The following is a 16,822-nucleotide window of genomic DNA, read 5'->3' as shown; positions in this document are numbered from 1 at the left end:
ATATTATCCTAGAAGTTAGGTTAAATTATGTGGAAAGTAAAAAATTTTGTCTACATTACTTACGTAACTACACAGCAGCTGACTGGATAATGAAATAATTTGATGAGTTAAGCAGGGTCATAAAACTCATAAGTGATGTATGTTGCACAGTTTGATTTCTCCATGATTTGGTCCTTCTCTAGGTCTTAAATTTGCATGTAATTGATGATGACATTCCGGAGCTAAACGAATATTTCCGTGTGACATTAGTCTCTGCAGTGTCTGGAGATGGAAAACTAGGTTCAACTCCTACCAGTGGAGCAAGTATAGATCCAGAAAAGGAAACTACTGATATCAGCATCAAAGCCAGTGACCACCCATATGGTAACAAGGATGGAGATAATGTAGTCTTATTGCAGATTCTTGGATAGTTACCATGGATAAAAACTTTGCTTAGGCTTGATAGTTGAGGAGGCAATGCCAAGTGTTCTGCTTTATCTATCTTGAGATTAATTCATAATTTTATAAAACAGTGAAAGCTAGTGCCCTGACTGACAAGAGGGCCAACCATGTCCTGGGTTGCATCTGCTCCCAGGACTGCATTCCTGTCTGGTTGAGGGAAGGGATTGTCCCAGTCTGCTTTGCAATGGTGTGGCCCCACCTTGAGCACTGGGTGCAGTTTTGGGTGCCACAGTGTGAAAAGGGTCTAAAGCTGCTAGAGAGTGTGCAGAGGAGGGCAGAGAGTTGGTAAAGGGTTTAGAGGGGAAGCCATGTGAGGAGTAGCTGAAGTCACTTGGTCTATTCAGACTGGAGAAGAAGACACTGAGGGGAGACCTCATCAGAGTTCACAGCTTCCTCACAAGGGGAGGAGGAGTTAATCTCCTCTCTGGTGACCAATGATCGGACCAAGGAAATAGCAGGAAGATGTGCCAGGGGGGTAAGGTTGGACATTAGGAAAAGGTTCTTCACCCAGAAGGTGGTGGAGCACTGGAACAGCTCCATCGGAACGCAGTCATGGCACCAAGCCTGACAATATTCCAGAAGCATTTGGCCAGTGCCCTCAGACACACAGTGTGAATGCTGGGGTTGTCCTGTGCAGGGACAGGAGCTGGACTCGATGATCCTTGTGGGTCTCTACCAACTCAGGACATTCTGTGATTCTATTCTTGAGAATATGACAAAGAGTCATCAAAGCTGCCCTTACCAAACAGGCAATGATTGCCCTCTGAGGGCAAATAAAGGTGACATGTAGTTCATGCTCCACAGATGAAAATTCTTGACAAAGAAGGACATTTATGCATGCTTATTATACCAATAAGGGCCCAATACTATGACATATTGAAGCTCTTTTGGGAACGGCTGAATTAGTTGTTCTGCTGTGGCTTTATCAAGACTAATAGGGATATCAGTGAGAGAGGGGAAGGTACACAGCATATTGTTGGAAATATCATGATTGAGTCCTAAGGACGGATCAATAATTAATTTTTTATTTCGTAGTTACTAAATGTAAATATTATAAATAATATGGTTTGATTTATTATCATAATTTAAATTTAATGTGAGAAGCCATGTAAGTAGGTCTTCTTGTCTTCTAGGTCTACTGCAGTTCTCGGTGGGGCCACCTCCTCAGCCAGGTGATGGAATGATTCTGCCAGCCTCTGCTGTACCCCATATTACTGTTAAAGAAGAAGTTGGACATGTCAGGTTACTGGTAGTTCGTGCACAAGGTCTTCTTGGAACAGTTCTGGTAGAATATAGAACAGTGCCACTTACAGCTTTCAGTCCTAAAGATTATCAGGTATAGCCCTTGCCAAGGTGTGTAATTAATTTAGAATCTAATTAGAATTATTTGTCCTGGAGACAGACTTCAGTTTGAGTCTTTTAGCCTAGCTATGATTATTTTCACAGAAACGTTTTGATTTATCTGGTGATGTGATACATGAATGTGTAATATTTACTTTAAAATTATATATCACTGTGTGACTTTTACTTCCTTTCTGTGCAGCATGTTGTATTTCCTAGAAAAAGCCTCTGGTTTTGATTTTCATTTATTATTAAGAGAATGGTCAGTGCAACAAGAAGGGATATCTGCTATTTTTATGGAGTATATAAAACTATATATGAGCATGCACCTTCATGTAAAGGTTAAAAATATATTTTTGCGTACCAGGACTTGTATGTGTTCAATAAAATAACCTGAACATAGCTGTGTCTGCTTGTCTAACTGATATTTGTGCAGAAAAACCTAGATACATGCAGATGCTTGTAGTTCTGTGATTTAAGATGCCTTTTTCTTGTAACAAATATCCAGCAGAATTTTTAAAAGCTTAAGTGAAAACGAGTAGATATTTTGACACAGACAAAAAAAAATCAAGGTCCTGTTTCTTTTTTCTTATGAAAATGAAATTATGATGAAGTCATTAGACTTGAACAGAAATGTGAAAAGCTTTCATATTTCAGGCTATCGCAGGGACACTGGAATTCCAGCCAGGAGAAAGATACAAGTACATTACCATTAACATCACTGATAATTCTGTTCCTGAATTAGAAAAGACATTTAAAGTGGAGCTGTTGAACCCAGAGGGAGGAGGTAAGGCATGTACATCAATCAATTTGCTGTATTTTCATGATCTCTACTCATCCACTAAAATCTTAACATTTCCTAGGCGTGCTCTTTCCATGTTGTTTCCGAAGATAAGCAAACACACTCACATCCCTCAGAAGATGTGATTTTTATTAGGATAGAACTGTTCTTCAGATGTTTTTAATCCTCGTTGGAAACCATGAAATCCCAAAGAAAGTGTATTATCATGCTTTTAGGTCATTTAAGGGCATTTTCTGCTTTTCACATTACATAATTTCATGATTTGTAATGAAAATCAAAATAATGTTAAAAATATATCAGTGTAAGTTTTTTGTAAGAGAAGTGGTCAATACTCATAAAGTATGTAGGGCTAAACTGCCAAAGTGGGTTTATTTTATCTGCCACTTTAGTGAAATTGGAGAAATTGCAACTTCGGAGAAATTGCAACTTTCATGTATATGGACTTTTTGATCAAATAGTTGTATTGTTAATCAAACTTTTCTCTTTACATTTTCTCTTTTCTTTAATCAGAAAACTTACAGTTAACTTTAGTAACTCACTAGGCAGACACCCTCTTAACACAAACCCTCTTTTGTTTTTTACAACACTCTTGCAAACACAAAACTTAAGGTAAAGTCTTCATTAGTTAAGCTTTCTGCAGATTTTTCCAACTTTCTGAAACGTTTTCCATTTGTAAGAAATTATTAGAATAAAAGTGTCTGGAGGGATTTATCCTCTGCTTTTTTGATTTACATTTCCAGTTTCTCCATAACAGACTTAATTCAAGAATGAGAAAGGAGAAATAAAAAGAGGGCACAGAAAGAGGGAAGGAAAGAAAACCCAAAGATTTAGGTGTTTTCTTTCCTTCAGACTCCCCTTGCTATTTCCAATGTCATAAATTAAATAAGAGGCAATATATGCAATACTTTTTCTGGCTTTTATCAGAAATCCTCTATACTTCCATATCCAAAATCGATGCCTTCCTAGAATACTTTCCTCTCATTTTCTGTTGTCCAGAAATGTTTAAATTACTTTCTGCTTTCTCTTTATTTATAAATGTATATATGTGTGTATATATCTGTATGTCTGTCATCTTAAAGTTGCTGAGCTCTTTAGAAATGATGACAGTGGTAGTGGTGATGGGAACATGGATTTCTTCCTTCCAACTGTCCATCAACATGGTAAGCATTTTCTATTAATCCTCGTTTTTTTATTGCTAGCTGTAATATCCCTCATAAATTACTGTACTGGCACAACTTGTCATAGTTACACTGAACGTCATTTTAAAATCACCTGATTGTATGCTTTGAAAAGTGTTTTATGTTACTTTGGTTCTCTGTGTGTCAAAAATGCTTCTAAAGAAAGGTAAGTTGTGTTGGATTTTTTAAATGAATGTTTTGATTGTTTTTCATTTTATCTCTTTAAGCTTGTATTTTTGTACTGACATACAGAAAACAAAGATAATTTAATACTGAGAAAATTTTATTAATTCTAGTAGAGTTAACAGAAAAATCTGAGGGAAAACTCTGATCATATAGGACTTCAAATTAAACCATACAGACCTGAAAATGTTCTATGAGCACCCATCATCCAAACTGAGTAATTTATTCACCTGTGACAGCCTGATTTTCAACTTTCAGTTTCGATCTGAGAAAAAAGCTCGTGGTTTAGCCACATTTTTTTTGAGCTTTCGGGTTTTTTTTAGAAGTACTGTTTCCCTTTTCCTTATTTCCAGAAATAGTTTTCCCAAATGCCAGGCTCTTTCTCTCCCTGAGCAGGAAGTTCTCTCACCCAAGACAGTCTTTTTAGGAATAAGATTTACAAGACTTGTTTTTTCCACTTTGCTTTTTGTTCCAGTTTATGTTCAGATGAGACTGCATTCATCTGGGCTATTTGCTTGCACTGTGTTTACCACATAGCTCCTCACCATCCTAAATTCTGCTCCATTTTCAGTCATTTTTTTAAACTTCTAATATTATTTCTGTTCCTTCCTTAAAATATTCATAATGATTATGTTTTTTATTGTGCAGTTCCATTGAAAGGCTTCCAAGATTACATTATTGAAAGTCAGTTTCTTATCCATGTCAATAATTATTATTCATTTCCAAACACTAAAGACAAAACAGCATGGATACTCCAGTCACGCTTTCCTGTGTACTTTTTGTAACATATTACTTTGGCTGGTTTTTTTCATGTAAGAAAAGATGCTAGAAAAAATAACCCTTTTTGAAACTTGCACTTAACAGCCAGCTTGGGAATTGCATCCCACATCCTTGTGACTATCGAGGCTTCTGATGATGCTCACGGTGTGTTTGAGTTCAGTGCTGAGTCACTCTCGGTAAATGGAACTGAGCCGGAAGATGGAGACAGCAATATTGTGCTGCAGGTTAGAAGGATTTGATTCTCATATTCTTGTGAAGTACTCTTCTGTCTCTGTTTTTAATGGATGTTCTGCAATGATTTTACTTAAGTCTGTAGGGCTGATAACTTGACTTTGTTATGCATGTCTGTTTTGCCATTTCATAGTGAGTTTTCTAATATGCGTCATTCATCTTGAAGGTCAAATGATATAAAAATAACATCCACAAGTTTAAAACTATTTCTACTTATTTACATGTGAGACAACACTATTTTAAAATAACAGTTTTTATAAAACAAACCCGGCAAAGCTGAGATAATAAAGATTATGCTGCTTCTTTAAACATTAATTTATTTTTAACCCATCAGTGCCTTTGCTTTATTCCATCCTGTATTTGTATGTTTTTTCTTTCTCATAGCACAAAAATATGTAAGTCTTTGCATTTCACACTTAGGTTTTGAGAACTCATGGGGCTTTGTCTCAGGTGATATTACACTGGATCTTAGTCTGTGACTTTACTGAAGACCTGGTCTCTACATATGGGAATGTAACACTTGATGTTGGCCAAGTGAGAGCAAATATTACGGTACAGGTTTCTCCTGATGAAGTTCCTGAATTGGATAAGGTGTTTTCAGTTTTGATCGTCAATGTCTCCAGTGGCCGTCTTGGAAATCATACCAATGCAACCTTAACTATTTTAGCTAATGATGATCCATATGGAGTCTTCATCTTTTCTGAGCAAAACAGACCAATAAAAGTTGAGGAAGAAAGAAAAAATATTTCCCTGACCATAGTGAGGCGTGGTGGTCTCCTCGGTACAGTGATGGTAACATACAGAACTATTGGCGATGATGAAAAGCCACCCTTTCTTCCACCTGATGTTGTTAGAGCAATAGAGGGAAAGGACTATGTACCCATTACAGGCTACGTGATCTTCACAGCCAATGCAAGTGAGGCCACAATTTCTTTACCTATTTTGGATGATGATGATCCCGAGAGGTCTGAATCTGTTTTTGTGGAGCTAAACAGTATTGCTTTGATTGAGAAAGCACAGGATCGGCCAAGTAAGTATCTTACAAATGTAAAAACCTATAATTTAAATGCGAGTGCTAGTATTTCTATTTCATAGGATAAAATGGAACAAGTTAAATGATAATAAACTTCTATCTCTGCCAAGCCCTGCAGGGCTAAGAAATCTTTGAGTTACCTTCCTTATGTGCTGTTGGCATGGATTTCCTCGAGCACAACTTTTTGTCAGGAATGGATGAGCATTTCTTTATCACTTTTCAATCACCTTATTCAAATACATTACAACATTGATTTTGAGCATTGAGATATTGTCATCTAATGTTGTTTCTGTGAAGTACAGTATTAAGAAATAACTAAGCTAGTTTTGCTTATTGAAAACCAAAAAAGTCTTTTAAAACCAAAGTGGTATAGAATTACAGTCACAGCCACAGTGCATTTGTTTATGTAGAATGTTTGCTTCATGTGTCATTCAGATACAATCTGGTTATAACAGCCTGATTTGTGCTTCAAAGATTCTTCATGTCTTTAACTGCTGCCCTCCTCCTGGCCATCCCCCTGATTAATCTTCATGTTAAAGAAAGCTTCAAATATAATTCTGCTGAGAGACTGAAATGTAATTTATGTTTCATCATAGCAAGTGTAAAACTTAAATTGTCCTGAACCTGTAGTGATCTTATTGCTGGCTTGCAGAGAAACAAACAAACAAACAAATAAATAAATAAATGCTTTCACAGTACCTCACCTCTTAAAAATAATTATGGTTCGTATGATCCACAGCACAGCAGAGTAGTAAGGTTTTTTTAAAAAAAAAATGGTGTTTTTTTTTTGCCATAATCTAATTTAAACTTCAAAAGTATGTCAATGAAATTTATAGTTACACCTTGTCCATTCTAAAAAGGATAAGTTTTTTGAAAGCTAGCATCAACTAACAACTGAACTCACATGTATGCCTACGAACTCCATATCTGTAGATAGCAAATGTTGCAGGCACCCCTCCTCACTATGTTGTCTTTGTGTTGCAGTTGTAAATTCTCCTCGACTTGGATCAGTGAGTGAGACAACAGCTCATGTAATTATCAATGCCAATGATGATGCTTTTGGAACACTTCAGCTTTCGGCTTCAACTGTGCGAGTTGCTGAAAATTATGTTGGACCAATCATTAATGTTACCAGAACTGGGGGGATTTTTGCAGATGTTTCTGTGAAATTTAAAGCTATGCCAATAACTGCAACAGCTGGTAAGATTTCAGAACAGCAGAATAATGCAGTGTTAAAGGGGAGAGAGTATACTTTAGGCAGTCAAAGTCTATCGAATGCAGTATTGTAAAACAAGTGGAAAAAACAGTGGTGACACATTTACTGTGCTTAGCAAAGAGGAATCATAGAACCATAGAATCATAGAATGATTTGGGTTGGAAAGGGCCTTAAAACCCATCCAGTCCCAACTTCTGGGCCATGGGCAGGGACACCTCCCACTTAGACCACGCTGCTCAAGTCCCCACCCAACCCAGCCTTGAACACCTCCGGGGATGGGGCAGCCACAGCTTCCCTGGGCAACCTAGGCCAGAGCCTCACCACTCTCATTGTGAATCCAGGACCTATAGAAGTGACAATCAGCTTTTAAAAAGTGCAGAGACATCATCAATGAACAACCTAGCAGGAGAAATGAGTGGAGGAATGTGGTTGGTTGTTTGCCTACTAGCTCACCACATCTTCAAAAAAAGAAAATAAATATAAATAAAAATTAATGTAGTAGTATATGTAGCTCCTATTTAGTTGTGGTACACATTTAAACCTGGCATACATTGTTTAGGTGAGTTTATTTGACAGGAAGTGAGAGTTGAGGACTCAACTGTAAAACAAACAAACAAACAAAATCAAATCAAACCCCTAAGAATACTGGAGCTTGGTCCCTTCTGTAGAGATAGTACATAAAGAAAGATGCAGTCTTATGCAACGTGCAGGGTCAAAACCACTTAGACAGTTATGAATCAAACCCACTGTATTTCCACTATGTTCAAGGCTGAATAGGTGGGTGGTGCAAATTCTGAGAACTGTTATTTCAGTTTCTTTTTATCTAACAGACTATTCTAAATGAGTGTGTATGGAGATTGATGTCAGAGAATGCTTTCAACTACTTTCTGAAGCAAAGCCGTTATCCGTGTACCATAGTTGTTCATCTGTAAATTCTTAGAGACAAGTTCGGCTAAAGTGAGGTCAACACACAAAATGTGCCCTTCACTAAAATCTGCTTTGACAAAGGTGCTTTTGTTCACTTTTATGTCTTGGAAGAAGCCAGAGAGCAGTCAGAAGTAAAAGACAGAAACATCTCTGTAGCGTGACTTTATCAATTGAAGGCAATAATGGACCTTTTGTAACCGCCTCTTGGTCTAACAGTGCAATCTCTGTTTTGCCAAAGCCAAATTTTGTTTTAATCCATCCTGATATCTAAAAGGCAATGGGAAATAAAAAAGACTGTGTTGTCTGGATTTGAAGATAAAGAATAGAACCATAAAAACATGGAGTAAGCATGTGTAAGCAAAAAGAGAAATATTACTGATGAACCCATAATGTATTAATATTTTTTATTGTTTGTTTGGTTTTTTTTTAATCTACAAATCTAGGCGAGGACTACAGTGTAGCCTCATCGGATGTTGTATTACTAGAAGGGGAAACAAGTAAAGCTGTGCCAATTTATATAATTAATGATATAAATCCTGAAGTTGAGGAGTCATTTTATGTTCAGCTGCTGAATCAAACAACAGGAGGAGCCTTGCTTGGTTCTTTAACAAGGGCGATCATAACCATTGAGGCTTCTGATGATCCATTTGGATCATTTGGTAAATGAGTTTTGTGTATTTACTCTCTTGTCTTCAAATTTGTATTGCAGATTTGTGGGTGAGTTGTTACTGAGCAATTGAATAAAACTTTCAGAAAACAAAGAAGCAGCCTAGATGAAGATGGAAAAGCAAGAGATCATATAAACTCAATTAAAACACACTTTAATATAATAAAAAGTATTAGTCAGTTGATACAGTGAGATTGTGGCCTATCTGAAGGAGATAAATGGATTTTAATTTATTTTTTGTTTAATCTATTCTAAGTGCTACCTTTCTGCGATAAATTTCAGCTAAAATCTGCAGTCTAATATCTGTTGCTTGAATATTTTAATATCTTTGTTTTTGTAGATAATCAGCCAAAGCATATTTAAAAATCTGGAGAAACTGAGAAATATAAACAGAAAGTAAACAACCTTTTATTTTCTGTCAAGTACTTTAGTTTTTCTTCTGCCCATTATTTTCAATAAAATTGATTCTATATGCTTTCTAAAATTAGTTTCATTGCCCAGAGTTTGAGAAGGGATTTGGCGTTTTCAAAAATTTATTGACATTTTAGAAACCTGTAATTTTTTTTTGTTTGTGGTTTTTTTGGTGTATTTTTTCCCTGCTTTTTCTTTGGTTTACCGTTTTCTGCTTCCACTGTCCCTCTTTATTCCTTTAATTCTCATTTTCCATCCTTCATGTTTCATTTTTGCATTAGAAGTTAGTAGAGGAAAGACAAAAAAAATGAAAAAAAAATACCAGATGGGTAGTTCATTAAATTAATTCTTAAAATCTAGAATTTTTATACAAAGAAAATTTTTACTTGAAATAAGTTAGGTGGAATATGTTGACTTACTTTTCAGTAAGTTTCCATGCTGGGAATAATTATCTGTTTGTCTTCGAAGAACTTTGATTTCGTATCTCATGGTTAGCCTCAAACAATGGGTTTGCTGGAATAAACTTTTCGATGATGGCTTAATTTTCATGCTAATTTTCTCAATAGATGAAAATATTAATATTGGAAGTTCGCTTTTCATTTTAAACCTTATTAAAAGTGATTTACCTGTGCAAGTAAAAGTAATCAAATTAAGTAAAACAGTTTACTTCAGGAGTTGATGTATTTACTTTCACAGTTGGTGCTAATCAAACACATCTCTCTGTGCTGCCCCGCAGTTTTTCAGTTTACCGAATTCACTGTGGAGGAGCCTGAATTGGGAGCAGTAACCATAAATCTGCCAATAATCCGCAATGCGGGGACACTGGGTAATGTTACTGTTCAGTGGGCTGCGACCGTTAATGGATTTCCTGCTGATGATGACTTGCATCCTGCCTCGGGTAATGTAACTTTTGCCCCTGGTGAAGCCATCCGTATGTTGCTGTTGGAAGTCTTGGCTGATGATGTTCCAGAAATAGAAGAGGTAAATAAAGCAGTTTTGTCTTTCTGGAATAGTGTTAGAGTTTTATCTTGTTGCACAAATACATGCAAAGAAACCCAAGGAGTGTTCTAGCAGGAAGGTGCAAGAAGTTCAGATTTTAGTTTGGTTTTGTTTATTGTTAGAAATATCAAAAATTGTTTAGCTGCAGTATTTCTTTTTATTATTTTTTTTTTCTTTTCGAGATTGTCCGTGTAGAATTAACTCGGGCCTCCAATGGTGGTGCTATTGGGTCAGATGGTGTGGCAAATATTATAATACCTGCCAACGATAATCCATATGGCACAGTTTTCTTTCATCAATCCTTGTATCGAATTCAGGAACCACTAGAAAGAAATTTGCTTGCAAATATAACAGTCAGGCGAAGGTTTGTATAATGTTTGCTTTATTTATATCTATTATTTTTTCTTTTTTCTGGTCTGGACTATGATTTCAGACATCATGCTCCTCTTGTGCAAGTATTTGCATCAGTTTCTTGATATGTAAGCTCAATGCATTTTTATTTCATATATGTTGGTTTTGAACTACATGTCTCCTTATTAGAAATGACATAAAGTACTTAAATCTAGATATACATTGTAATGTGCAATGCAGACCCAATATACACAGTGTACTTCATGTTTCATTTTGCCTATTTAATTGTCAAATCGTTTAAAGCTGCACAACAGCCTGTTCCTGTGATTTAAAATGGAGGACAAAATGGGTCAACCCTTGTGGGGCGGAAAAATGCAAGAAAAGGCAGGCATGTTTTATGTATGTGATGTGTCATCCAGAGGACACCTAGGAGAAAAGATGACAAGGTTGGGCAGCGCAGGCTTTTACTTCCTTGCCAGCCCTAAAAAAACTAAATAAATCCCTAGAAATTGCAGGGTGGGGAGTCCCTGGCTCCAGGGTGCCCTGAGAAGTGGTGGCTGTTCCATCTCTGAAGGTGTTCGAAGCCAGGTTGGATGCAGCTTTGAGCAACCTGATCCAGCGGGAGCGGTCCCTGTCCAGGAGAGTTGGAATTGGATGGTCTTTAAGATTCCTTCCAGCCCAAAACATGCTATGATTCTATGAAACAGATGTTTGCACACATGCACTCTTAACAGACTGCTGTTTAGGTTATAAATAATCCAATTTACAGTTCACAAAAAATGGCAACTCACTTATTCCGGTACTAGTTCGAAGGGAATACACTTTAAATAACAATTTGGAACTTCTCATCAATTCAGAAAGGGCCAGTCAATTTTGTTCACTTTTAGCTTAACTCAGAAGCATACAGAATATTACACATCCTCCACTAACATTACTCTCTTTTTTATTTTGATGGCTTTTAGCGGGGGAAGGTTTGGTCAGCTGCAGATATTTTACAGTACTTCCGAGACTGATGTAGTGACTCTTGCCATGGAGCAAGGTCAGGATATACTGGCCTTTTATGAGTCTCCTGCACAAGGAATTCCTGACCAGCCATCCAAGACCAGAGTGAATGTGTCAGCAGCAAGCGACCCACTGTATGCCTGTGCAACTCAGTGCCTAAAAGAACAAGCGTGTTCAGCCTTTATATTTTCCAGTGCCTCTGAGATTCCTCTCTGCCTTTGGCTGACATCAGAGATCAGCCTGATAATGAACACTTCGGGATTCTGGACCTACAAGAAAAACATCACCAGTGCATCTGCACTCTTTAGCACACAAGCCATTGCTGGTAGTGATTATGAACCTGTCACAAGACAGTGGGCCATAATGCAGGAAGGGGAAGAGTTTGCAAATCTCACTGTTACCATACTCCCTGACAGCCTGCCAGAGCTGGATGAGAAATTCACTATGTCTCTTTTAAAAGTTGAACTAATGAACATCTCAGCCAGCTTAAAAAACCAACCAACTATAGGACAGCCAAATACTTCCACAGTTATCATAATGATGAATGGAGATGCATTTGGAGTATTCAAGATCTACGGTGTAAGTCCCAATGCAACAGAGAAAGGTCTGTATATTGAAGTAGAGGAGCGTCCTCAGACCAACGTGCAGCTGATGATACATAGGACAGAAGGCAGCCTGGGGCAGGTGACAGTGGAATGGCATGTGGTCGGTGGAACTGCGACCCCAAACTTGGATTTTGTAGGTGTTGGTGAGATTCTGGTGTTCACTGAAGGTAAGGCAAAGTTTTGCACTAGCTTCTGTTTTATAATAAGAAGAGAAGACTCCAGGGAGACAGTGAGCAGCCTTCCATTACCTGAAGTGGGCCTACAGGAAAGCTGGGAAGGGACTTTTTACAAGGGCTTGTAGTGATAGGATAAGGGAGAATGGCATTAATTGAAAGGGGGAAAATTTAGATTAAACATTAGGAAGAAATTCTTCGTGATGAAGGTAGTGAGGCACTGGCACAGGTTGCTTAGGGAGGTCATGGCTGCCCCATCCCTGGAGGTGTTCAGGGCCAGGTTAGATGGGGCTTTGAGCCCCTGATCCAGTGGGAGGTGTCCCTGCCCATAGCAGGGGGTAGGAACTGGATGGGCTTTAGGGCCCCTTCTGACCCAAACTATTCTATGATTCTATGAGAACTAAAGAAAAGCAAAAAGAACATAACAAGCACTCAGTCTTCTTGATGTTCTGAAAAGTGATGTTTTATTCTTAGACTAAGCCTCCTCGAATACTCAGGATACATTTTCTAAGAATATGGTTCATTAGCATATGACACTAAGCTGCAGAATACATTTGGTGGTAGTAAAAAAGGTGAAAAGCATATATATATTTTAACAAATATTGTAGTGTGCATTATAATGATTACCTTTTTAACAAATATTTGAGGAATAATAATGCTGAAGATAGTTGTTATATCAAAGATAATAAAAATCAGGCCTAACTGGTCTTTTGTTAACTTTCAGTCAGTACAGTACTAATTTTTCATATTGTCTCTTTATAGATTCTGAGATTGTGTTGCTAACATAACATAATGTAACATAACGTAATGTAATGTAACGTAACGTAACATAAAAGAAACATTTCAGAGAGGTTAAACAAGTCAATGACAGGAATTCCTTAAGTACCCCACAGCATGACAGATAACCTGAATTGATTGAGCAGTTATTTTGAAAGCAATTTCTGGAGGCGTACTAAAGATTCTAGCATGCTTTAGCTTTCTGAATCATCTCAACTCAAAAGAGTGTTTGCCAGCAGTGATTCTGAGGTCAGCATGTAATTACATTAGTGGTAATAAATTTAGCAAAATCTGTTTTCAAAGTATTTTGAAAACCAATGCAGCAAGAAATATGCGGATTTTGTAAACTGATATTCTCACAAGTCATAAACACACTTTGAGCTACAAGATTGTGTTGAAAATTATAATACTTACAGAAACTGGTAATTAATAGTATTCGCTGTTCACACTATCATCCTTTGATAGTCCAGAAGACGAGTAGCTAACACAATGATAGCCCATTTTAATGCATTCCTTGGCCTAGTAGATTTGTTCAAATTTAGCATGTGTACTTGTGTATGTTTCATCAGAGAACTTATGCCCTTGGTAATTATTTTTATAAGATTGATATTCCCCATTTCTAAGTTAAATTTGAAAGTCAGAGAACTTAGAATGCGAATAAAGAATTCTAAACATTCAGAAATTGTGCCTACATTGTTAATTCCTACATAGTATATTAAAATAATTTTAGAATTACAACGCCCTAATGTAACTTTTGAATAGTAATTCTATAAAACTTTATAATGACATTCAGTAACTGGTAGGTAAATTAATATGCTTCATATCCTTTTAAAATGCTTTTTTAAGTATTTCCTACAGTGGGAGATTATTATGTCTTTTTAAAGTATGATTTCCCTGTGCACACAGAAGTATGTGTTCTTCTCCTTGTAGGGGAAACAAAAAAGATGGTCACTCTGACCATTCTAGATGATCCAGAGCCAGAGGATAATGAAAGTATCATAATCAGCCTGGTCCATACTGAAGGAGGGAGTCGGATTCTGCCCAGTTTTGACACTGTCACAGTGATTATTCTGGCAAATGATAATGTAGCAGGAATTATCAGCTTCCATACAGCCTCAAGATCTGTTATTGGCCGTGAAGGTGGGTTCTTTGTGTTGACCATACTCAGTTTGTTTAATGTTAGCTTCCATCTCCATGCTTTCTATTGATAACGACCTGCAGGGAATGTTCATATTACTGTTCACAGAGTGCTGGCAAGCAGAGAATAACCACGTACTTGGCATATGTATATTTAAACTTTTAACTCTTCCAAGTACATCATTTAATGAGATCTATGGAAAGGATGAGTGTACCATTTCCAAAACCATTTTATGTATCTTCAGCTGTCCTTGCCTTTTTTTTCTGAAGATCATACCTTGGTTCTACTAGTATTGTGTTTCAATGCTTATTTTATCTTTTCTGGTCTTTTTAATTTATACCGTATCCCAGAATGGCGCATGACTCCCATTGTACACACCTATTAGTAGCCATAGGCAGATCTCATGTATCAGTGACTTAAAATTCACTTTAAATCTTCCAGAAAATACTCACAGAGAAAGACTAAGATCACATCTTCCCTCTTCCTGACTCCAAAACATAGTGTTTTAACATTTTTCTCTAATTTTTTTTTATGGTAGCTGATTTAGGAATGTGGCGGTCTTGCTGCTGTTACTTGATCATGGTATTTGAGAAAGAACTATAAGAATTTGATGTGGATCAAGAGTTTCTACTAGTGCTTTAAAAGAGTATGTTACCTGTTTGATCTAAGGTTTGAGGCACTTTTGCATAGGACAGGAACAGTACCAGTGGTGATTGCTTTGGGCAGCCTTTGCTGGAATCTCAATGTGTTGTAATATCCTGTTTCTCTGACATGTGAAATGGTGGGCAGGAAAAGTTAGCAAAACAGAAATTTTTGTCCAGGAATGTGTGCATTGCAATTTCTATTTGAAGATAATAGTCTTTCTCAGACAAATGTGTTCTGTTGTTTTGGTTTGGTTTTTTTTCCAGATATAAAAGGACATCACAACCTTTTGGATTTTACTTAGATATGGTTAGTCTTAGTTCTGTGATAGTGTACGCCTGGTTTTCATCCTTTATTCCTCACATTAACCGTTCTGAGCTGCCTGCCAAGCCAGCTGCAATTGGGCAGGCTAAGAAGAGCTGTTAATGAGCACAAGGAATTAATACAAACTTTCTCTTTCCCAGAGGTTTAGATGACCCTGAATATTTTCCACTGGTTAAATATTATTCATAGCATGTTAGCAAATTCTGGACATTTGGGGCTGCAATGCTCTGCTATAGTTTGGAAAATACTTGATTTCACTTCCTTCAGCTTGTGAAAGACAGTACATTCTCTTACAGTGAGAAAAAGCAACAAAACTAATTCCATTTGATAAAAAAAAACCCAAGGAATGAGCCAAGGCCTTGAGGTGATTTCAGTGTTTGCATATCATTTTCAGGATCGAGGGTTTTTGTTCCAAAACCAAAATTTATCAGACATAGATTTGTTGGTAAAGCCTTTGACACCATTTCCCACAGCATTTTTCTAGTGAAGCTGGTGGCTCACGGCTTGGGCAGGACTACTCTTTGCTGTGTAAAAGCCTGGCTGGATGGCTGGGCCCAGAGAATTGTGTTTAATGTCTTTATCAATGATCTGGATGAGGGGATCGAGGGCTTCCTCAGTCAGTTTGCAGGTGACACAAAACTGGGCAGAAGCGTCAAACTGCTTGAAGATAGGTAGGCTCTGCAGAGGGGTCTGAATAGGCTGGATTGATGGGCTGAGACTAACTGTGTGAGATTCAACAAGGCTTAGTGCTGAGTCCTGCACTCGGACCACAACAGTGCTCCAGGTGTCAGGATGAATGGCTGAAACACTGCCTGGCAGAGAAGGACCTGGGGTGCTGATTAACGGTGGCTGAACATGAGCCAGCAGTAGCCCAGGTAGCTGAGAAGGCCAACTGCATTCTGGATTGGATCAGCCAGCAGGAGTAGGAGAGGAATCGTCCCCCTGGCCTCGGTGCTGATGAGGTCACACCTTGAATCCTGGGTTCAGTTTTGAGTCCCTCAGTACAAGAAAGACATTGAAGGGCTGGGTATGGGGAAGGATCTGAAGCACAGAGAATACGAGGAAGCTCACTATTAAAAGTATTCATGTGTTTCAGAAAAATTATTTTAACTGTGATTCCTCTTTTTGGCTTCTCATTTTTATCATCAGTATGTAGATGAGGAAACCTCAAAATGTTGCATCCTATCTTTTTTCCTAGGAGAAAAACTGCAGTTCCATGTTGTAAGAACTGCCCCAGGACTGGGAAACGTTACTGTTGAATGGAAGATAGTTGGGCATAATGTAAAACAAAACTTTGAAAGCTATTCTGGAATACTCTTTTTTCCTGAGGTAAGTCTGTAAGCAAAACTGATGCCTACAGGGGAATATCAAAATTATAACTAAGCTGAGAAAACAAGTCTGCTTTTGTAGCATTCCCTGTTTCTTGATCTGATTATTTACTTTGTCCTTTGTTTTTGGAGTTCTAAACTGGAGGGAGTTTATAGTTTTAGATATTCTAACTTTACATTTCTTAAAGGTATTGTGCAATATGCCTATGACACAGCAGTATTCCTAGTATTTTATACAATAATGACTAATCAGTTTATCAATAAAATAAATAG

At 37.4% G+C, this 16,822-nt stretch overlaps 1 protein-coding gene across 1 annotated transcript in view; it reads left to right on the top strand.

The window, feature by feature from the left end:
- ADGRV1 (adhesion G protein-coupled receptor V1) overlaps positions 1-16,822 on the top strand; it is a gene marked incomplete at its 5' end in the record, with an annotated part of 290,584 nt that overhangs the window by 48,737 nt on the left and 225,025 nt on the right. The window contains 13 exons of the mRNA XM_069880588.1: positions 183-363; positions 1,575-1,777; positions 2,440-2,569; positions 3,664-3,744; positions 4,810-4,949; positions 5,377-5,986; positions 6,974-7,189; positions 8,576-8,791; positions 9,947-10,191; positions 10,392-10,573; positions 11,523-12,334; positions 14,048-14,257; positions 16,420-16,550. Coding sequence (XP_069736689.1) covers positions 183-363; positions 1,575-1,777; positions 2,440-2,569; positions 3,664-3,744; positions 4,810-4,949; positions 5,377-5,986; positions 6,974-7,189; positions 8,576-8,791; positions 9,947-10,191; positions 10,392-10,573; positions 11,523-12,334; positions 14,048-14,257; positions 16,420-16,550 — 3,357 coding nt within the window. The remainder of the gene's footprint in view (positions 1-182; positions 364-1,574; positions 1,778-2,439; positions 2,570-3,663; positions 3,745-4,809; positions 4,950-5,376; positions 5,987-6,973; positions 7,190-8,575; positions 8,792-9,946; positions 10,192-10,391; positions 10,574-11,522; positions 12,335-14,047; positions 14,258-16,419; positions 16,551-16,822) is intronic.

This window comes from Phaenicophaeus curvirostris, chromosome Z (genome assembly GCF_032191515.1).
Source record: "Phaenicophaeus curvirostris isolate KB17595 chromosome Z, BPBGC_Pcur_1.0, whole genome shotgun sequence".
Classification (NCBI taxonomy): Eukaryota; Metazoa; Chordata; class Aves; order Cuculiformes; family Cuculidae; genus Phaenicophaeus; species Phaenicophaeus curvirostris.
Note: the sequence above shows the minus strand (reverse complement) of the source record. Positions and strands in the feature narration are given on the sequence as shown.